The 19,531-nt window shown below is 43.1% G+C and overlaps 1 protein-coding gene across 2 annotated transcripts in view; it reads right to left on the bottom strand.

The window, feature by feature from the left end:
- Positions 1–19,531, bottom strand: part of Chchd3 (coiled-coil-helix-coiled-coil-helix domain containing 3) — a 251,796-nt gene that overhangs the window by 2,964 nt on the left and 229,301 nt on the right. For both annotated transcript variants that reach the window (XM_032906793.1, XM_032906795.1), the window contains one exon: positions 7,117–7,252. In XM_032906793.1, the coding sequence (XP_032762684.1) occupies positions 7,117–7,252 (136 nt within the window). The remainder of the gene's footprint in view (positions 1–7,116; positions 7,253–19,531) is intronic.

Below are 19,531 nucleotides of genomic sequence, written 5' to 3'. Positions count from 1 at the left end.
TCACTCTGCCGTTCTTGACTATAAGCACAATGGAAGCCAGTCTAAAGCAGATCTACACTGAGGCCACTTAGAGCTTCTGGATACTCTATAGTTGCTCTGCATTGGGGGCTGGGGCCATAGGTCCCATGTACTTTTGAATTCACTAATGGGAGCCTTAAGCACTGTGGCTCTGCTTGGTCTGGATCCATGGTTCACTATGGATCACTACATAGCCAGGTGACAACATGCCTCCTTTCTGTGTTGTGACATAATCTGCAGCTAGTGGAACACAATGAAAGCCAGAGTTAAGAGGTTCTCTCGGGGCTGATGGATTCTTTTAGCCATTCATTTCTCTTCAACCCCAAGCAATTATAGCTGAGTAATTTTCAGTGGAATGCCAGCAATGCTCTACTTCCCTGCAGAATGACAAACTGGACACTGGCTCAAATGGGGATCAGACTGTCAGAATACAGGGCAACAGACGCATCGCTCTCTGTACTCACATTCACCGCGCCTTGCTACATGTATTAAACCCCTAATCCCTAAGACATATGCAATGGCTCAGTGAGTTTGTGTGTCCCTCTCTGGAGATATGAGGGAGCAGAGGAAAGCTGTGAGGCTGTCACACTGCATCAGCTGCTACCAAAGGGTGGCAGAGGTGGTACAAAACAGCCTCACTGCTGTCAGAGACATTAACAAATACAGCATCAAGTTGGGATTTTAAAAGGATGAATAAACTGACAAACATTCTGTGCTATTACTCTATCACAGCTGTGTGATACGACTCTGTTGAAAGCTAGAGCTGGGGCCTTTGGTTAGAGGGAGCCCCAGGACTGACAGGGCTACACTGCACCTCACAGGCTGTCCCATAAGCTCTGCATCTTCTGAATCTGGATGCTGCTGGGTTGAATTTCAACACTGCATAAATTAACACTGCATAAATTAACATAGGAAATCCCCCAAAGAATGAAGGAGAAGCTTTGCAAGCTATATTAAAAACCAGCACTGCTTTCACGTAAGAAAATGCTAACACTTAATCTTAATGTGGGGAAAGAAGTTCCTGGCTGCTGCTCCTCATTCACATATTTGGGTCTGCAGAAACGCCTTCTGTAAACAGCTGCGTAAATTACCAAAAGGAGTGAATGCTCCAGGAATCAACGCTGCTCTTTTCCGACATCTCTTTCTGTTCCAGCCACTGATGAACTCACTCTGTCAGACAGAAACAGTGTCCCTGGAGACCCAAGATAGTGTGCCATCTCCACTTATTAAAATGATCTCAAGCACCTTTCTCAAATATTTCTGTTCCACAGCCATCTCCACTTTCTGGATCTCAGCTTTCTTAGAGGCTGACTAGCAGTTACAGCCGCTGGTTGTCTCAGTAAATTTAAAAGCAACCACCCTGTACTGCTAAGCAATCATTACAGAGAGAATGGCGTTTTAAAAGAGACCACCCAGAGTATGTGCTCCTGGAGGGGAGCTACCTAGCATCTCCCCAAGGTTTTAGACTCAGTAGAATTAGGTGTGGGCAGAGGAAGTTCTTCCTAATTTAGGGGCAGGAGAACTAACATAGCAGCAGGTCCTGAGTCTGGCCAGCCTCAGTGCTGAGGTTTCACGTAGGAGAGGGCAGATCTGTGATGGGGAAAGTCAGCGGGAGGACTGTGGGTGGAGAGAGGGAGAACATTCTATGGCTCAGCCTCAGTGCTGCCTGCCAGCTGGGTTTTGAAGATCTGGAAGTCTGATTGATGCACTAACTAGTTTTGCTTTTGGTGTGCTCCCTGCAGTCAGGATTACACTTTGTTCTTCCTGGTTTTGTAGGAGACACCAGTCAACTTTGCCTGGATCTCATTTCATATCAGCCATGTCTCTGTGTGACATTCAAATTAACTTACAAGTAATTAACTGTTTATACAACTTGCCACAAAAGTAGACAAACAGTATCAGACTGCATCTCAAACTTCTTAGAAAATGAGCCCTGGGAATGAAATACCTATTAAGAAAAATGAAAATCCATGGCAATATTTCTTATATTAAATTCAACTTCTTTAAAAAGAGAAAATGTCATAAAGTAAAGTACTACTCTCAGAAAGAGAGAGAGAAATACATCCCTGGGATGAGCAGGGCTTGCGGGACACCAAAAGTTTGAAACAACTTGCTCGGACAGCTTCAGATCTGATGAGTCACCACCCCACAGAAGGAGCAAGACCATTCTGTGTGCAGCCATCCAGCCACTAAGCAACGACAGAGAATTCATGGAACATAATAAAAACCTGTGGCCAAAGGCCTTGCAACAGGCTGCCTTTGATTTGCCTTTGTACTTTCTGTTGTATGAGAGGGGCTGGCTTCTCAATCTAAGAGATTCTGGGGATCTGAATGAACTGTCACTGTGGAGTGTGTTAGCCACAAGACAGGATCAGCGCTCTTTTGGCACCTACTGTGACTACTAGAGTGACTGTCCCCCAGGATGGTCCTCTGCTTCAGAGGTCACAAGATGGACAGCACTTCTACTGGTTTCTGCCTTCTCCCAAGCCAACTTCCCATCAGAGCGAGTTACGTTTAGATGTAATCCTAGGGATGGTGAGTTTAGACTTCTCCTAGGTAGCCTGGATTGGTAGCTAGTAACAATGACATGCTTTGTCATGAAGAAAAACAGGCAGAACCCACAGAATTTGGTGCAAGTTTGGGGTGCTTGAGCCCACTTCCAACTCAGAATCCTTAAGGGCGAGGTTGCTCATGCACGATTTAAATAACTTTCATAGACTGTGAGATTCATGTCTGTGTCCTCCTGGGTTTGAAATGCAGAGCAGATGATGAGCTCTGCTAGGATATGGCCCATTTCCACTCTGGAACCATATAAAGGAAAGGATAAGGTTGGGGTTGATGATCTCCAAGTCCTCCAGCTCCAAGAGCCTGGTCCACTCACCCTCACACAGCCATGGAGCAGCCTGCGCTGGCAAGGTTTTCCCCTCAAGAGCCCGGATTTCCAAGTAACAGATATTTCTAGGTTTCCAGAACCTTTTTGTGCTCAAAATAATAGGGGGACATTTTGAAGTCTAGCTGAACACAAATCCAAATTACAGGGGAGGTAAAATACAGTGTCCCTGACAAACTTTCCTTGGAGAAATTCCTCCATACATGATGATCTTGTAGTCTTCTATTTTGGAAATAACTACTACTGGAGATTTCATTTATACTTTATAAATGAGAGGACTATGGACATTAGTTCTGGGAAGTGCAATTTTGAGATCTACCTAGCTTCACTGGTCGAGGTCTTGACTTGGTATTTTCTCTATAGCCAGGGCACTCTGCTCTCAACAGTTTAGCAGGAAAATCAAGTCTCAATGGAAAACCTGCTTGGCTACCAGTCTACTGCCCATGCTCTAATTTAAGTCTTTGTATAGTTTATGGACCTTTGACTCCCCCATCATCTGACTTCAAGCCTTATGTGGACTCCAGGCCCTTGGGGGAACTCCTGGTCTTGGTTTTGTCATCCTATACTCTTATTTCATCTCCAAGGTTGCTCCCCTCCATGGCCCGGACCTCACAGTACACTAGGAGCCCAGAGCTGGCTAAGGCACCTGCATTTTGTAATGCAGTTTATTAGCTGGCAGGCAGCTTAGGGATAGCTGCTTTTTACTTTATTGACTTTGGAGAAACTGTGAACTGTTTCCAGCCCCTCCTGGTCATCAGAGCACTATGTCTGTCAGGAATGTGAACTTGAGAACAGGATATGCAGCTGAGGTGCTCCAAAGCAGCAGACTAGCCAGTCTCAAGGGCAACTGACAGCAAACTTCATGAGGTAAAGACACTAGACCCCAGAAATCTGAGAGGGGCACTATCACTAAACAGACCGTGTCTCTTGAGGCTATAGCTACCTCTTGTTCTCTACAACAAAAGCAGAGTCACTTGCAGGTAGAGCTTCAAACTCTCAGCTCACCAAGAAAAAACTAAAGTTGTGCTCACCACGAATGGCCTGGGATGGTGGAGACAACCCACCCCCCGGGTGAACAGAATGGTCCATGAGAATCCTATTAATTTCTTTATTTTTTTTGTGTGTAGCAACAGGGAAAAAAAAAAAAAAAAAAAAAGCTAAAATGCTTAAATTCTTACCTACAAAGTAAATGTTAAAGCAGTGGAATGTCACAGGAAGAGAGACAATACTAATCTGCAAGTCAGCCCTCCTTTAAAAACTAGAAATTGGAGTGCCAGGTATGGTACTGTATCCCTTTAGTCCCAGTCCATGGGATGCAGAGGCAGGCAGATCTCTATGAATCTGAGGCCAAATTTGTTCACATGGTGAATTTGAGGCCAGAAAGGGACAGGGATGGACACACACAGACAAAGACACACACACGCACACACACACACACACACCACTCTGCCTCAGAGGAGGAGGAGGAAGAGGAGGAGAAGAGAAGGAAGAAGGAGAATAATAATGATAGTAAAAATATTGGGGGACATTTTGATCTCATTTACTCCTGGATTCCCATTCTGTTCCCTGTAACAAAGACCCATATAAGTCAGGTACAGCAATGGGAACCATGGTTTAATGGCATGAAGAGGTAATTCAATATTGAGTTCAGAAAGTTAGCAGGTTAAGCAGATATGTGAGAGGCACAAGTGTATGTCAAGTGACGTTCATTTTTAAATGCTGTACATAAACCTAGGCAATAGCTTTTACAACTGAGAAATAATATTAGAGAAATTTAGTATCTTTTTTACCTCCATGAAGAACATATAGCTTAATACGCCGACAGTAAGTCTAAATGTCTCATGTTAACCCACAAGGACCTGTTTAAGAACAGCTGAAGACTAATGTTAGCCAGTGGATGACTAAGAGAGAACAGCAAGGGTAAGGAACATCCGGAAGTTTGTCTACCAGTAAAACCTATTAGTCTTCAGAAAAGTGCCCCAGGGACCTGTGAGAGCCCAACCTTATGAGTCATGCGAAAGTGGAGTGGACTCCTGTGATTATCCCACAGGGGAAACCCTTGCAGTGTCGGAAATGGAATGAGACCTAATGGGTTGCTGTCCTGTTACATGTCTAATATGTCTGGACCTAACTGAAGGCTAAGTGAAGGGAGCTGGTCCACCTGGAGTCGTACACTAGGCAGGGAAGACACTGTATACTAAAACGCTTCCTTCTAACAAGGGGGCAGAATTGGGGTCCTGAGGTTAGACTATCTGCACAGGGGATGAGGGGACAGCCCATATCGGAGCATGACAGCTACTGGTGATGCAGAGACAGCATGTCCCTGAAGCCAACACAGGTGTCCAGGGAGCAGGCCAAGCAGCCCCTTTGCTCATGGACACTGCCATCTCATGCCCTACGTGTGACCGGCAGACTACTACCATTGCAGTAGCCTTCAGTGTGCCTCTCTCATATCTCGCCATTTCTGTCCTCATTTTCCCCTCACTGTCTCATTCTGTATTTGTGGATGATGGATGACTCTTCTCACCTGCTCAAATAACAAAGGTCACTTAATTTACTCTTAAAATGTTTGTTGTTTTGTTTTCACGGCAGGGTGCATCTGTTTGTTGTTTTGTTTTCATGGCAGGGTGCATCTTGCACTACTTGTTAATTTGCGTCATGACTTCCCTAGGTTTCAAGGCTCTCTGTTGAAGAATGATGGAAGAAACCATTTCTATTTACATCTCAGGCTATCATAAACACAATTATGAGTTGGTTTAATTTGACCTTGAAGTCCTAAGGCTTAAGGAGATGAAAGGGTTAATGCTTTATGGCTGGTTCTCGATATCTTAGTGTTGTCTAATCTATGACAAGACTAATTCTTTTTGAAAACTTGGTTACCATCCACTTCCAAGTAACTTAACATAGATCTGTGAAACGTCAGACACTCTTAACAGACTAGCTAGCCACAGCAGGCTGAGAAGCGAGTGGGAAAGAAGTGTCTTTGGAATCACTAGTCTAATTTCATAGTTTTCCTAATGATGATCCTGAATTTGGGAAAACAAAGGTGTACTCAATACTGTGCATGAATGAAACAACACAACATCACTCAATTCATCAGTGAGAGAAGTCAAGGCTCAAAGTCAGAGACCTGTTAAGAGATAGAGTTTGGATCTAAACCCCGACCCGGCAGATTCTCTCCTCTATAGCACTATGTGCCATATGTGACCTTGTTGCAATGTTAGCTTTTCTTTATCCCATAGACAGGACATCATTGGACTAAATGTGGTTCAACATGACCTCATCAGGCAGGGTGGATGGAGCCAATGCTCCAAGGCCTTCCGTGTTGCCACTTCAGTGATACCAGAAATCACACTGGAAATAGACACCCATGTCAGACACCACCCATGTCAGAAACATGTATTGAGACATAATCATCTATCAACGACTCAGTCCAACTCCATAAAAACCCACGAGTCAGTCTAGAAGTTCCAAGGGTTCAGGGGGTTGCTGTTGAAGGCTGCAGGCTTGCTAAGAGCTCATCAGAGGCTTTTGTGACAAACAACATGCACCACCTTAGCATGAGCAGCCTTACCTCTAGCAAGTTCTTTAAAGAAGCCTGGCAGACATTCAGCCATGCAAGCGCTGCTACAAGCAAAGACCAGACAAAAGCAAGCCACGTGGCTTTTCAAGAAAACACAGGCTTTTAATCTTGATTACATTTTTTTCTACTTAATGTTACTGCTATTTCCAAGATACCCAGACTATAGCTACCCTCCTTTTAGATATTTATGGAGTGTTAGAAATTTATACTAAGTGGTATTATTAGAACAGGAGCAAATTGGGCTGTCGAAAGGCACGCTGTGTAACTAAAATGCTAGATTGAGATGGCCAAGAAGGTCAACTCTAGGGACTTTATCGGCAGAAAGAACCAAGTTTCCAATAATTTGTGCCTCTTCAACCCAAATGTACCCAACTGTACAGTACTTGTGTGACCTGTTGTGATTGTTAATTTGCTGTAGGGATATCATTAGATTTCTAAAGCATAAAAATTAGAGGAAATATGCATCCTGTGAGTGTCATATTATGCAGTTATGAAGGGTCAAGTGAAGTATGCAGAAGGAGGCCCATTTTCCCTAAGTATGACTGCAAGACCTCCTACTACTTGTAGAATTCAAGTTTTCTGGTCTTTCTACTTTTCAGATTCCCCAGTCAGCTCACACACCCACCTGTTTGGCATGGTTGACACAGTGCATGTATTGGTTGGCCAGAGCGGAGCAGCTGAGGGTCTGCTGGGTGTTCTGACGGTAACACTGAAGGATTTTGGTCTGCAGATCTGCACAGACTGGATGATATTCATACCGCCTGGAAACCAAAATGAGGACAACTGAGACAAGGCATCTTCATCAAGGCCAAGGTTAAAGATTATATAAAACATATAAGCCCAGGTACTACAAATGACACCAGTGCTCTTCTTCTACAGCCTCATCTGGCAAGTCAGAAATCTGCCAGTCCTAACTTCTCTCTGGCACACCCACACAGCAGGTCACTGTAGATCTGGTCCCTTCAGTCTGATCTTCCATACTCACCATTACTACACAAATTCAAAGCACTTCCTAGATCCAAGCAACGACCTCTCTAGTCTGTATCTACAGTCCCAGCCCTTTCCCTGCCTCCACAGGTCATCCAGAGGGTTCTTTGTAAATCCATCAAGTCAAGTCAATCTCTCTCTATGGCTTCTCATATGAGGTACAAGGTCAGCAGAGACATGACCAGGTTCCCACTTGCCTTTAGCCCTTGTTGGACCCTGTACATTGCTGCAGCCTGAGTAAATCATACATCGGGGCCAGTTATGGGTCTCACAGCTGTGGTCTCAAGCTAGAAAATACTTGCCACCCAAGTTCCCACCCTTGCCATTTAACTGAAAACCACCTACACATCTGTCAAAGCATACCTCATGTAACCTTGAACAACTCTTGCTTTTCTCCACCCTTTAGGGTGACCCTCTGTGAACACTTCATATGCTCACGTTATGGCCTATGCAATAATCTACTGCAATCCACCAGCCTACACTCACTAGAATGTTAATTCCAATAAACCATGTCTTGTTTTCTTTCTGACATTCACTAATCACTGTGGATAATTTTTATAGAAGTCATACAATAAGCTTCTTGAATGGGGGGGAGGGGCAAACATCTAAAAATCCCCCAGGTTAGACTTCTGCAGTTATATTTACAGGTCTCAGACTTTAGTAGAATTTCTCTCAGTGAAAATGGCATGTCAAACATAAATGTTTCCACATAGCTTATAATACACACTTGAAAAATAATAAGCCAAATGAATTACACACAGAAAATATTCTTGTTTGTACAGCAGCGGAACTGGAGGTACAAAGACTAACCACGGAAGAGAAAATATGCAAAACAATCATTAATCTATGAATTTGTACTTTTTAAAAAAAATTTAGCTTGTTTAATAAAAAAATGCTTCCAGTCTTAACAGTTCTGTTTCCGAAATTTAAATTTGGTATTTCCATATAATCCTGAAGTAGCATTATTTTAAGTTTACTGGGTTCTAAAAACAAAAGCCCTGGAGAACTTAGGGGGAATATTTCCCATCAATAAGCAGACCCTTGGGTGACCCTTGGTTTGTCTCCTCATTACTTTCCCCAGCACTGTAAACTAATATATACTTTACTGGAGTGAACTGCAATCCACATGACTGTCCCCGGGGGAATCTTCTTCCCACTCTCCCAGAAAGAAAGCAGACACAGAGAAAAAGATTTTACACACTACTGTTTTTACTTTTTTGCTATTATTTTACTACTTTGTCTAATACCTCAGAACAGAATTTAAATCCAATGCCAGGGGTTTCAATTCTTTTTAAGCCTTCGATTCTCTGGATGTCTGTGGATTTTTCTGGACCTGAGCTTCCCTAATCCTCAGTAAATGAACATCAGCTTCAAAAAGGAGTCAGCTATGCTTCCAGAAGCACAGCCCCAGAAAACCACTGACCAACCGACGACAGCAAGACTTGTGTCTGCGTAAATGTTGAATAAAATATGATTAAGCATGAGTTCAGCTGAATGCAGCAAATCCATGGCTGACAATGCTAATGATTCACGCGGGAGGGCTGAGCTATTGAGCTTCTGTCTCAGTGCTGACAGCTGACCAAGCCTCCAACACATCCAGGTGGAGGGGAGACAAAAACAAACCCATGGTCTTCCCTCACTAGTAACACAGTGGCAGCATGCATGCATGTGCACACATGGGTTATGCACGCATGCGCACGCACACACACACACACACACACACAACATACAAGCATGAATGCACGCACATACTTTTCTCTTAAGATTATTGCAATAGGTAGCTCATTTATGTCACGCCCTCTTTAGAAAGCAGTAGTGCAAGTCATACACAAGCACTGACCCTGAGCTGAGCCCTCAAGTCATGAAGGTTCAAGTCCTCAAGTTATTTATGGTTTGAAGTGTATCAAAATATACTTTTATCACCACAAATCAATACTAGTACTCGCTTCCAAGCCCTTGATTTCCTGTCTGGCAATCTGCTCTCTCTGTGTGGCCATCATCTGAAATCCTTTTTGTATACATTTTAACCCATATTGATGACTAGATGCAGAGAGGGGGGAAAGAACACTGCATAATTGGGCCCCAGTTCCTCTGTAGACTCGGGTCCATTTTTCTTGGATTCATCTGAACGGTGCAGATCTGCCTCTGTATTGATCTGCAGGGCACGTTACGCTGTCCTAATGCACTGTTTTCACTCTGGAAGATGCTAAATGAGATTACCATCCAACATTAGAAGGCCATAAAGCATAAGCCCTGGCACCTTCCATTCAGGAAAAGGGCTTCAAAGACATCTCCAATATGCATTGTGAGCAGCCCTTCATATAATCATAGAATCAGCAATTGACTTTTATTGACTGGTTTCATGCCTGTAGAAGGAAAATGCCACTATTAGGCAAAAATAAGAAAAGGCAGAATTCTGAGATATTTAGGTTAGAAAATTAAATCTTAGTTGAAAAGGACATTTAAACAATTTAATTTCATTGGGTTTAAGACTGAATGAAAGAATGAGTGACAAGATAAACAGCAAGGTTGAGTACAGAGCTGGAAAACACAGGACAGTGATAATGGAGGCTGTTATCTAAAACCAAGTTGAGCCAAAAGGAACTGTTAGAGCAGAGTCAATCCCTGAAAATAGGCATTTACAAAAAACAATAACAATATTTTGGCTTATGGAAATCATTGGAAACTTTTCATTGAATTCACCCTTTTTCTACTTCCTTTACTTTTTTTTTTTTTTTTTTTTTTTGCTTGTTTGTTTGAGACAGGGTTTCTCTGGCTGTTCTGGATCTCACTTATGTAGACCAGTCTGGACTTGAACTCACAGATCCAACTGCCTGTCTCCTGAGGGCAGGAATTAAAGACACGAACCACTACATCTGGCCATTCTGTTTCTCCTTAAGTCACTCCTTTCCCGAGCAGGAGCTGTTCCTGAAGGTCAGTGCATGCTGAGGAGCTGGGGGCTGGACACAAGGGCAGGACCAGAGTCCCAAATGTGAGGCCCAAGAACAAAACCACAAGAGAACACTCTTCTTTCTGGGACTTCAGGAGCCAGCAAGACTGTCCCCCTTTTTAGCAAATGCTTAATGACAACATTACTCACAAGTTTTTCTTATTACACTCACAACAAGCCCATAATTGATCCCTTGGACAAAAAAAGACGAGAAAAAGATACAGGCTGTTTCTAATGTTCCTAAGGCTCCCACCACCTGGTGACGGTCATGAACATCACTATCAGGCAGGTTATTTCCTTAGGAGACTCATGAAGAATGAATAATTGGGGGGGGTGCTGGGTGAAGCTGAGGCTTACTTAGGCAGGACTGAGAAGCCCCCTCAGCCCTCTCACACAGTGACCCTCGGATATCAGCTTGACGGCCGTCTGTGGCCTCACTCATGCCCTCCCACTTTCATGTTTTACAGTCTTCTTTGATGTGAGTCAGGGCTTTAAATTTCCACGCTACTACTTATCCATCTTTTTAGTTCTGCTAATATAAATGGCACATATAATATGTTAACTTCAGAGAAAGAAATATATGGAGATAGTTCAGAAGAAGTCATGTGGTGACAACCAGCAGTCAGAATTCTCCCAGCTCTGGGGAACACAAAAGTCATTCATTGTGAGTGCAGACACAAAGAAGCTCCTTTCCTTGTGTGTTAACCAGCAGCACCCTGTGAGAGCTCTACAGACACTGATGAAATACTACTGGGGTATGCAGGGAGAAAATATGAATTAATGAGATACCTGATGCTAAAGAGAAAACTGTTTTCTTAGTAGGATCCAACAACGCATCTTTCATGAGGTCAGGCGTTTCATGTAACATGGCTGTGGAGCGAAACCTCTCTTCTTAAGGTACAGCCCAAAAGCTATCATTAAACCATACCAAACTGTTCTTTAGATGTTAGCTCAGTGGCCAGCAGTGCTGATTTTTTCAAAATGCAACCCTAAGTCCATGTCCGCTGCCAATACTTAAATGATTGTAAGTTACTATTGCTTACCACTCATAATAAAGTAACTATAAAATGCAATGCAAAGAAAGGATTTAAAATGCAGTCATTGTTTGCTAAATTTTCATTGTACTTTACCTTACACTTTAGTATCCTGATATTAATTTTCACAATAAAACGTAAGCTACCTTTTCCTAATAATGCAATATCTGAAAAACAAGCTTAATGTCAAACATTTCTGGCATTCTGCTAACCAGCTCATTAATCATGCCTCTATCTGAGCTTTACTCAAATTTCCACCATTACATATTAAAGGCCAAATTCTGCTGACAGATGCCTTGGTTTGTTTTCCATTTGTTTTCGAATACACCTGTGATGTAAAGTCCTGAAAACTAACAATGAAGACACCTTTTCTATCACCTATTACCAGCACAAGGTTAACTATGAGGCTGCTGTCTATCATCACAGCACAAAAGGAGCCAAGAGCCTCTGCCAGCATGGGACATGGGTCTCATGGGTCTCATACACATGGCTTGGCACTTAATTTCAGTGGTTCTCAACCTTCCTAATGCTGTGACCTTTTAATACATAATAATTCCTCTTTATGATGACCTCCAATTTTTGTTGCTATGTCACAGCTGTAATTTTGTTACTGTTACGAATCATAATGTAAATTTTTTTGGAGACAGAGGTTTGCTTAGAGGGTCGTGACCCACATTTGAGAACACTGACTTAGCTTGGAGTAGCCACCCTGATGGGCAGGACCACCACTCATAATGAGTGTATGCCACTTGTCCAATAGAGTCAGCCTAAGTGTCATAAGAGGAACAACCCAGACTAGATGTTCACATCTGGGGACTTAACCAATACCAGGGAGAGACTATTTTGGGGGAAAAATGTATCTGGCTACACAAAGTGTTGGCACTTACTTGCAATTCCAGCACTTGGGAGTGGTGGTGGTGGTGGTGGTGGGGAGGGGGGAATTCCTTAAGTTTGAGGTCAGCCAGGGTTATGGATACTGTCTCACAAACAAAAGATAAAGTACTCATAAGGACCACTGACCCTGCACTGGATATTGCAACCAGCCCAAAGGTCAAAGTTCCAGGAAGAATATGTCTATCACATGCAAATACCAAGTCATTTTATGTAAGACACTTGGCTATCTGAGGATACTGATATGTGTTGGGATCTGGAACCAGTCCTCACCCAGAGGAATGAAAGCTGACTTACATGGAATTCTGATCTGTAAACCCAGGGCTTAAAAGCCCAGCATCTAGTTTGAAGTACTTTAATATGTAACAGTTAATCTGCTGACTTTGAAAAAAGACGGGCGAACCAAACTCAGTAATCTGGATCCCCAAGAGAAAGGTGACTTTTATATTTACAGTCTGGAATAAAAGCCCCAAAGATACTGTAAGGGGCAACGTGGTCCACCCCCCACCCCTCAATCCAGCCGGCTTTGTATCCCCTAAGGGTCTCAGTACTAAGCAATGAGAACTCTGGCTTCGTGCAAACCTGTCCAATTCTGTAGTGGATTTCTCCTTTCTCATTCAAAGATGTCAGGGGTACTTGAGTTGACAGGGGCAGGAAGGACAAAGGAAGAGTCAAGTTCAACAGCAGTGCCCACATACCAGCTACTGGGACAGGCAGCCCAGCTTCTTTTTAAGAGGAAAGTCAACTCTAGTCACCATTCTTAACATTTTGCTAGCACCACTGAACCTACACGGGGTCCTATGGCCTGGATTCATCTGTACCAGTGAAGAACTGAAGTGCCACCCCCTCCCCTGACATCTGCACTCAGAAAAATGGGATCATATTCACCTCTGAAGAATGAGGACCCCTACTGCTCGGTTTTGTAAATAATTCTTTGGACGAAAGTTATGTTACTCTTCAGATGAAAAGATCTGTGAGGTCAGGCATCTGGTGTGGGGTAAAGAAACAACTAGGTTAATTTCTACTCCTTTATATAGTTTTTTTTTTTTTTTAAACTACATACATAGCCATTTCTGTGCCACATACATAGTTTGTTATCTTTAAATGGGAGAAAAATAAATGCATTAGGATATCTGGAGTAAGGGGCAATATTAGGTAGATTTGGGGATGCAGAACATGATTGATGTCAATATTTTAACTCAACCTGGAAGAAAGCAATTTTCAGACCACATCCTGCCCAGAAAACAATGGTTTCTGAAGTTCTCATTGTTTTACAGCTACAGACTACTACTGTCTGGGTAGGGAAAGTTTCTTCACAGCATCTCTAGATCTCTCTCTCTCTCTCTCTCTCTCTCTCTCTCTCTCTCTCTCTCTCTCTCTCCCCCCTTTCCCCCTAACAATGACAGGAACATTTCTACTGTTTAATATTAGCATCAGGCAATAGTAAGGTAAATAGAAAGTGGAGAATGATTTAACCACAGTGCTTGATTCATAGCAGGTTTTTATACTGTGCTTTCTGGTGGAAGGGGACTTCTTGCCTTGTACTTGGGGGCACACGTGGGGGGCGGAATGAAAGTGTAGTTCATAGGAATGACCCTTGATTTTAGAAGATATGCAGTATCTGGGGAGGTGATCCTTTTGGATATCTTCAAGGGAGAGATTTTCCAGGACACAAGTTGAATCTCCAGAGGATACTGAAGGAGACAAATAACCTTATACACTCAAGGGTTCCCATCTGAAAAGCTCAGGAAGAGGGCAGTACTTTCAACTGCACAATTATATTAAAGACAACTACAGCATCACCTCTTAGCTAACACCATGTAAAGCAATTCTTTAATTAGACAACTGGGAACATGACCACCTAAGCATACAGAATATATCAGCCCTAGCTTTTCTTAAATATGTGTATGTGTATAATATACAGAATTGAAGCTGCTACAAGTTCAAAGTCATCTTAGCCCATGGCTTTGTAACTGATTTACATTTCTTCATCCTGCTACTTTGGCTTGCTTACCATATTGGTGCAAGGATGGAAAATCTGAGGATTTGGTTGGTTCATGAATTCTTTTCTCCACTCAGTCATGCCAACAAATATGATTAATCCAGCAATGATTATTAAGAATTCATTACATGCTATCCATGGTGACAGCTGATAAATGAGATATGAGCTTGCCGACAGCCTAGAGGGTAAAGCCAAAAATGTGAGCTAATCTAGAACAAATGAAACTCAAGACGGATGATCAAAATGTGAATGCTTCACCCTTCTTTAAAAATGTGAGCTAAAGATAGAGGCAAAGATTAAAACAGAGACTGAAGGAACATCCATTCAGAGCCTGCCCCACATGGCACAGCCACCCAACTGATAAGATGGTCTAAAGAAGTTTGAAGTAGATCGCTCTGAGAGACACAGCCAGAATACAAACAGTATTCAGATGAAAAGAGAATAGGACCCCTGGCAAACAGAGAAACAGGTAACTGGCTTTAGGGACTAAGCCACTACCAAAGAATGGACTGACCCTGGACTCTGACCTCATTCAAAGAATATCCTAGTAAGAGCACCAGTGGAAGGGGAAGCCCTGTTCCCCAGTGAACTAGACTGTACCAGGGCACTATAGTGATTTTGAAACTTAACACTTGTATATAAGAAATATTCAACAATGCATCCATAAACACAGTTGATAGAGGTCTGGTTTGGAATATGGCCAAACAGTGATGAGAAATCCTTCTAAATGACTTACGCCCATTCAAAGCCGCTGCACGGAGTCTGTTCAGTGTATCTGCTTTCCCCATAACCTTATGGCAAGAAACGCATCTGCTTTCCCTGAAGAAATGTGTTAACACAGGCTCAGTGTGCAGAGGTGGGAGCAGCTGTATGCAATAAGAACGGAGAGGTTCTGAGTCAACCAGAGACGTCAACACAAAAATAAGCCGAAGCCAAGTGTCATACCCACCAAGAATGACGTCAAGGCACTGCAGTGGCTGAGTCTTGGAGAGATGAATGGTAATTTAGAATTGGTAGGGCTCTTCAGCATTTATCACTTCCCCTAGCAGAAGAGCCTTTTGGAACCTTCCTATTAAGTTGTACTAAGTTACCACCAAAGAATATTTTCTCACAAAGCCCAATCTTTAATCACTGCCCAGATTTGGAGACAGAAAAAAGACAGGAGGAACTTGGATAAACTAGGGATGGGAGAAGGATCTTGGGCACAGAACAATTTACTAAAATTAGAAGAGAATCCTGGAGAAAAAAGGTAAGTTGCCCACCATACTCGCCATTTAGAGGAAAACACAAAAGGACTGGCTGAGTACACCACTCAACCCAGCAGGAAAGCCATGGGGAGGAGATCACAAGTTCCAGATCTGGGCACTAGTGCACATTGGGTGCTGGCTGTTTCCAGAGACAATTTCAATCCAAAGGGCTTCCAGGGGCACGACTCCCTTCTTCCCTCCATGCTTCCTGCAGAAAGTCCCCCAGTTCAGAAGAGGGAGAACTGGAAAACAACAACAGAAGCTGCAGGCTGTAGTTCGGTGCTCTGATACCTTTTGAATTTTCCACTGGCTATGTTTGTACGGCGCATGCCTCTGTTTATTAGTGAGTGCCTGTGTGAGTGTGTCGTTGATGTTAGATGCCTACTTCAATTGAGACTCCGTCTTTCACTGAATTTGGAGCTTGCCATTTTAGCTAGACTAGTTGGCCAGAGAGCTCCAGGCATTCTTGTCTTTCCCACCAAAGCACAAAGTTTACCTGTAGAAGTTGCCAGTGGCACTCAGGTTGTTTTCAAGCGGAGAACTGAACTCGGATCCTCCTGCTTCAGTGACGAACATTTTACTGACTGAGCCATCCCTCCCAGACTGCTACTGAGCTTTTCTAACACAGGATCCTTGCAATGGACCAAAGCTCTTCTGAGAAAATTAGCAAACACAACATCCCAGAGATAATCTTTCCATAACTACTTCACAAGTCTTATTAAATTCTTCTGCCTAATGGAATCTGCCTAGTAGTCATGAATCTCCTTGTTGAACAGTATAAAATCAGAACCCTGGGCTTATATAGTTAAGCACACACCTCTATGATAAGCTTCTAATTAAAAAAAATTACCCTTTGGGATGAAATTTTTACATTCCTCTGCTGAGAGAAGATGGGATGAGGATAACTGGTGAAAATTCAGTTACCTATGTATAAAAATAGGTCCTGGTGTCCCTGCTTTTTCTCTGCTATAATCAAATTTAAGAGAGTACTTTTACTATCAAGTCATGAGCAGCTTAAGTTAAAAATTAAAAAAAAAACCCAAAACTGTCACATATCTCAATGAGGACCGCGACACAGCCTAAAAAATTCTGATAAGACCAACTAAGTCTGTGCTGAGAGTGTGACATCACTCAGATGGTACCTCCTTTCACTACATTTTAGAAGCAAGATCTAAATACCAGATACTGAAATACTGAAAGGGATGTGTGGGGCTCCCTTAGCTGAAAGAACTGCAAATGTATTTATTTTAGTGACAAGTGAGGGATAAAAAAAAATTACTCAGACTGATTTGCCCTTTAAGTGTCAGCGTGTTGACAATGTAGAGCGGAGGAAGCGGTAGTTGGGAAGAGGGCAGAGTCAAGCCTTCTGTGTGCGTTCCATCTGTTTGCACTTTTCAGAAGAGGATGCTTGGGTACTGTCACTAGAATAGGGAGACCACCCATGAGTACAGGGCTGTCAGACAGAGAGAATGCCACATGGACATGACAGCTGTGGACACTATGTAGTGGACAGGGAGGATATTGGTTCATCCCTCTAACATATATTGTTGAGGTCACACGTAATACAGGGTAACTAAGTGTTAAGGAGGCAGTGCAAGTGCTGAGTGCCACAACTGTTCTAAGAAGGGGTGCTCACCTCTAGCCTTTTGGAAGAGAGGAGGACTTCAGAATGCCCCTAACTGAAGGGTGGAGGGTAAGAGGTAGAGGCTACTTTGCCAAGGCCCCTGTGAGCCAAAGTCTAGGTATTCAGGGTGTCACTGGGTGGGCATAAAGGAGGTAGTGTTGAGTTGGAAGGGGCTAGAATATGCAGTCTTAACATAAGAGCTCAAGTTTTATCCTACAGGACAAAGGAAGCTACTGGATTTTCTAAACAATGAGAAAGCTGTTCCAACATGACTGGGACATATGTGGATGTCCATGGAAGTCTACCAGCTGGCCCATGGGTGTAAAGATGAAACAGGCTACTAAGAGGAATGGCTAAGCAAGAATAGAGAGAGGCACTAGTAAGGACAGGATGACTGGACAGGATATGGAGGTAGAGAAGAGGACAGACTGGTAGATTCACATTCAGCCAAGGTTTTGGGAATCTAGAGAACGACAGTATTTAAGCACTGTGGGAATGACTTCCAACCATCATGATCTAAATGAAAGCTAGAGAGCGCTCCAACCACAGATCAGCAATCCCAGTAAAACTGGAGGGGAGTGACAGGAGACAGGAAGGACTGCTGAGCCTTGGGCAACAGCTGTGTGGGAAGGGACAGGGAAGGAAGACAGAACGGTTGGAGAACTGAGCATGAAGAGACCATGGCAAGTGCAGCATCATAAGGTCAGGATGGAGCCCCATGACGGAAAAGACAGTTGAAAAGGAGAGAGCCATGAAGCGTGGGCCCCAGCAACAGCAGTACACAGGGCAGGAGCCACATGGCAGGGAAATGGTATGCAAAAAACCAGGTGGTGAGGCTTAGGTGGGCTCAAAATCGTCATATATACCAGGTACCTGGGAGATGAGGGAGGGGTTCACCAACCTCTCCTCCCCAAAGTAGAGCACCTTTCATGTGGTCCATCTGGCAATGGGGAAATCTGAAAGGAAGGTGGGCATGGGGATTAAGCCTGGCTGGAGATAACTGCAGAGTCTTAGATAAGATGGTGGGCATCCTTTTAAACAAGAAGGCCTTGTGGAGTCATGTGAGGTAGGGGGCATTCTAGTCAGAGAGTGAAGGCAAGAAAGTAGTCTGGGAAACTACTTTCATGAGCAGTTGGACAAAAGTAATGGATTTCTTTCTTAAAAACTTATGAAAATTTGCATAGAGATTAAAAGGCCAAAACAGAAGAAGGACCCATTCTATAAGCAGGGGCAGGTATTCCCCCGCAGAAGAAGTAAAATGCGTGCTTCAAAGTTAGCCAGAGTAGACTGTTGAGTTACCAGGTCTTTTAAAGACAAGGCTGGACTTGGTGGCATCTGGGGGCCATGGGGATACCATCACACATACTCAACATCAGAAGGGGTGAATCAGACTTCTTCCTGTTTCCCATTAGCTACCTTTCTATACAAAGCAAATACATTCAGAACACAGACACCTAAGATTGACACAGTTGTTGCTTTTCCCCTTGTATAGAACGTCCAGATCCCGTCCCACTCTCAGCTGCTGGAAGAATTAATAGTTGGGTGAGTGACAGTTAATGGGAAATGGGAGAAAATCTGGCAAAATACTTTTAAAAATGATGTTGGTCAACCACGATTATTTATTCTGCATATGCTCATGATGTGCACGAATTCAATTTAAAATCATATAACATCTACATGCTGATATATGCAGGAAATACATCTTTTAAAAAAAGAAAAGCAATTGGAAATAGCTGTTTCTCACGAAGGCAAATGGATAGGTGTCCAGAGTCAGGCAGGAGATTTACTTTTGCATATGGGAGTTAAGATTTCCATCCTGAGCATGGATTGCTTATCAGGAAATAATTCACCTAAAACATAATGATCTGTTACTGAGAGACACTCTGCAGAGCCCCAGGAAGATGCTGTACTAAGAAAGCTTTTTCCCTGCCCTGGTTGCCCAGGCACAGCAATTCCTAGTCACAAGGCTTTCCTGCATGGGTTTCACAGTACTGAATGGAACACTGAAGTTAACCTGAGACACAAGGTGTGAGACTTCACACCTCACACCAAGACAAAACCATAAACAACAGTAACTCTTCCTGCCTTCACACACACCAAGTATCAGCACAGACTGGGTACAAACCCTTCCTATTTAATATTTCAGCAACTTTTAAGAAAAAACAATGGAAACAACCCATTAGCCAAGTCGTGGGTAAGGCCCTGGTAGTTTAACAACTGAGGAAAGCCTGGAGATTTCCTCCGCCTGTTAAAGTTCTTCCTACTTGGTCTTTCTTCTCTGCTTTAGCATCCCTTTCCCACTCCT

The sequence above is a fragment of the Rattus rattus genome, chromosome 6, assembly GCF_011064425.1.
Source record: "Rattus rattus isolate New Zealand chromosome 6, Rrattus_CSIRO_v1, whole genome shotgun sequence".
NCBI lineage: Eukaryota > Metazoa > Chordata > Mammalia > Rodentia > Muridae > Rattus > Rattus rattus.
The sequence above is the reverse complement of the archived record's forward strand: the minus strand, read 5'-3'. Positions and strand labels throughout refer to the sequence as shown.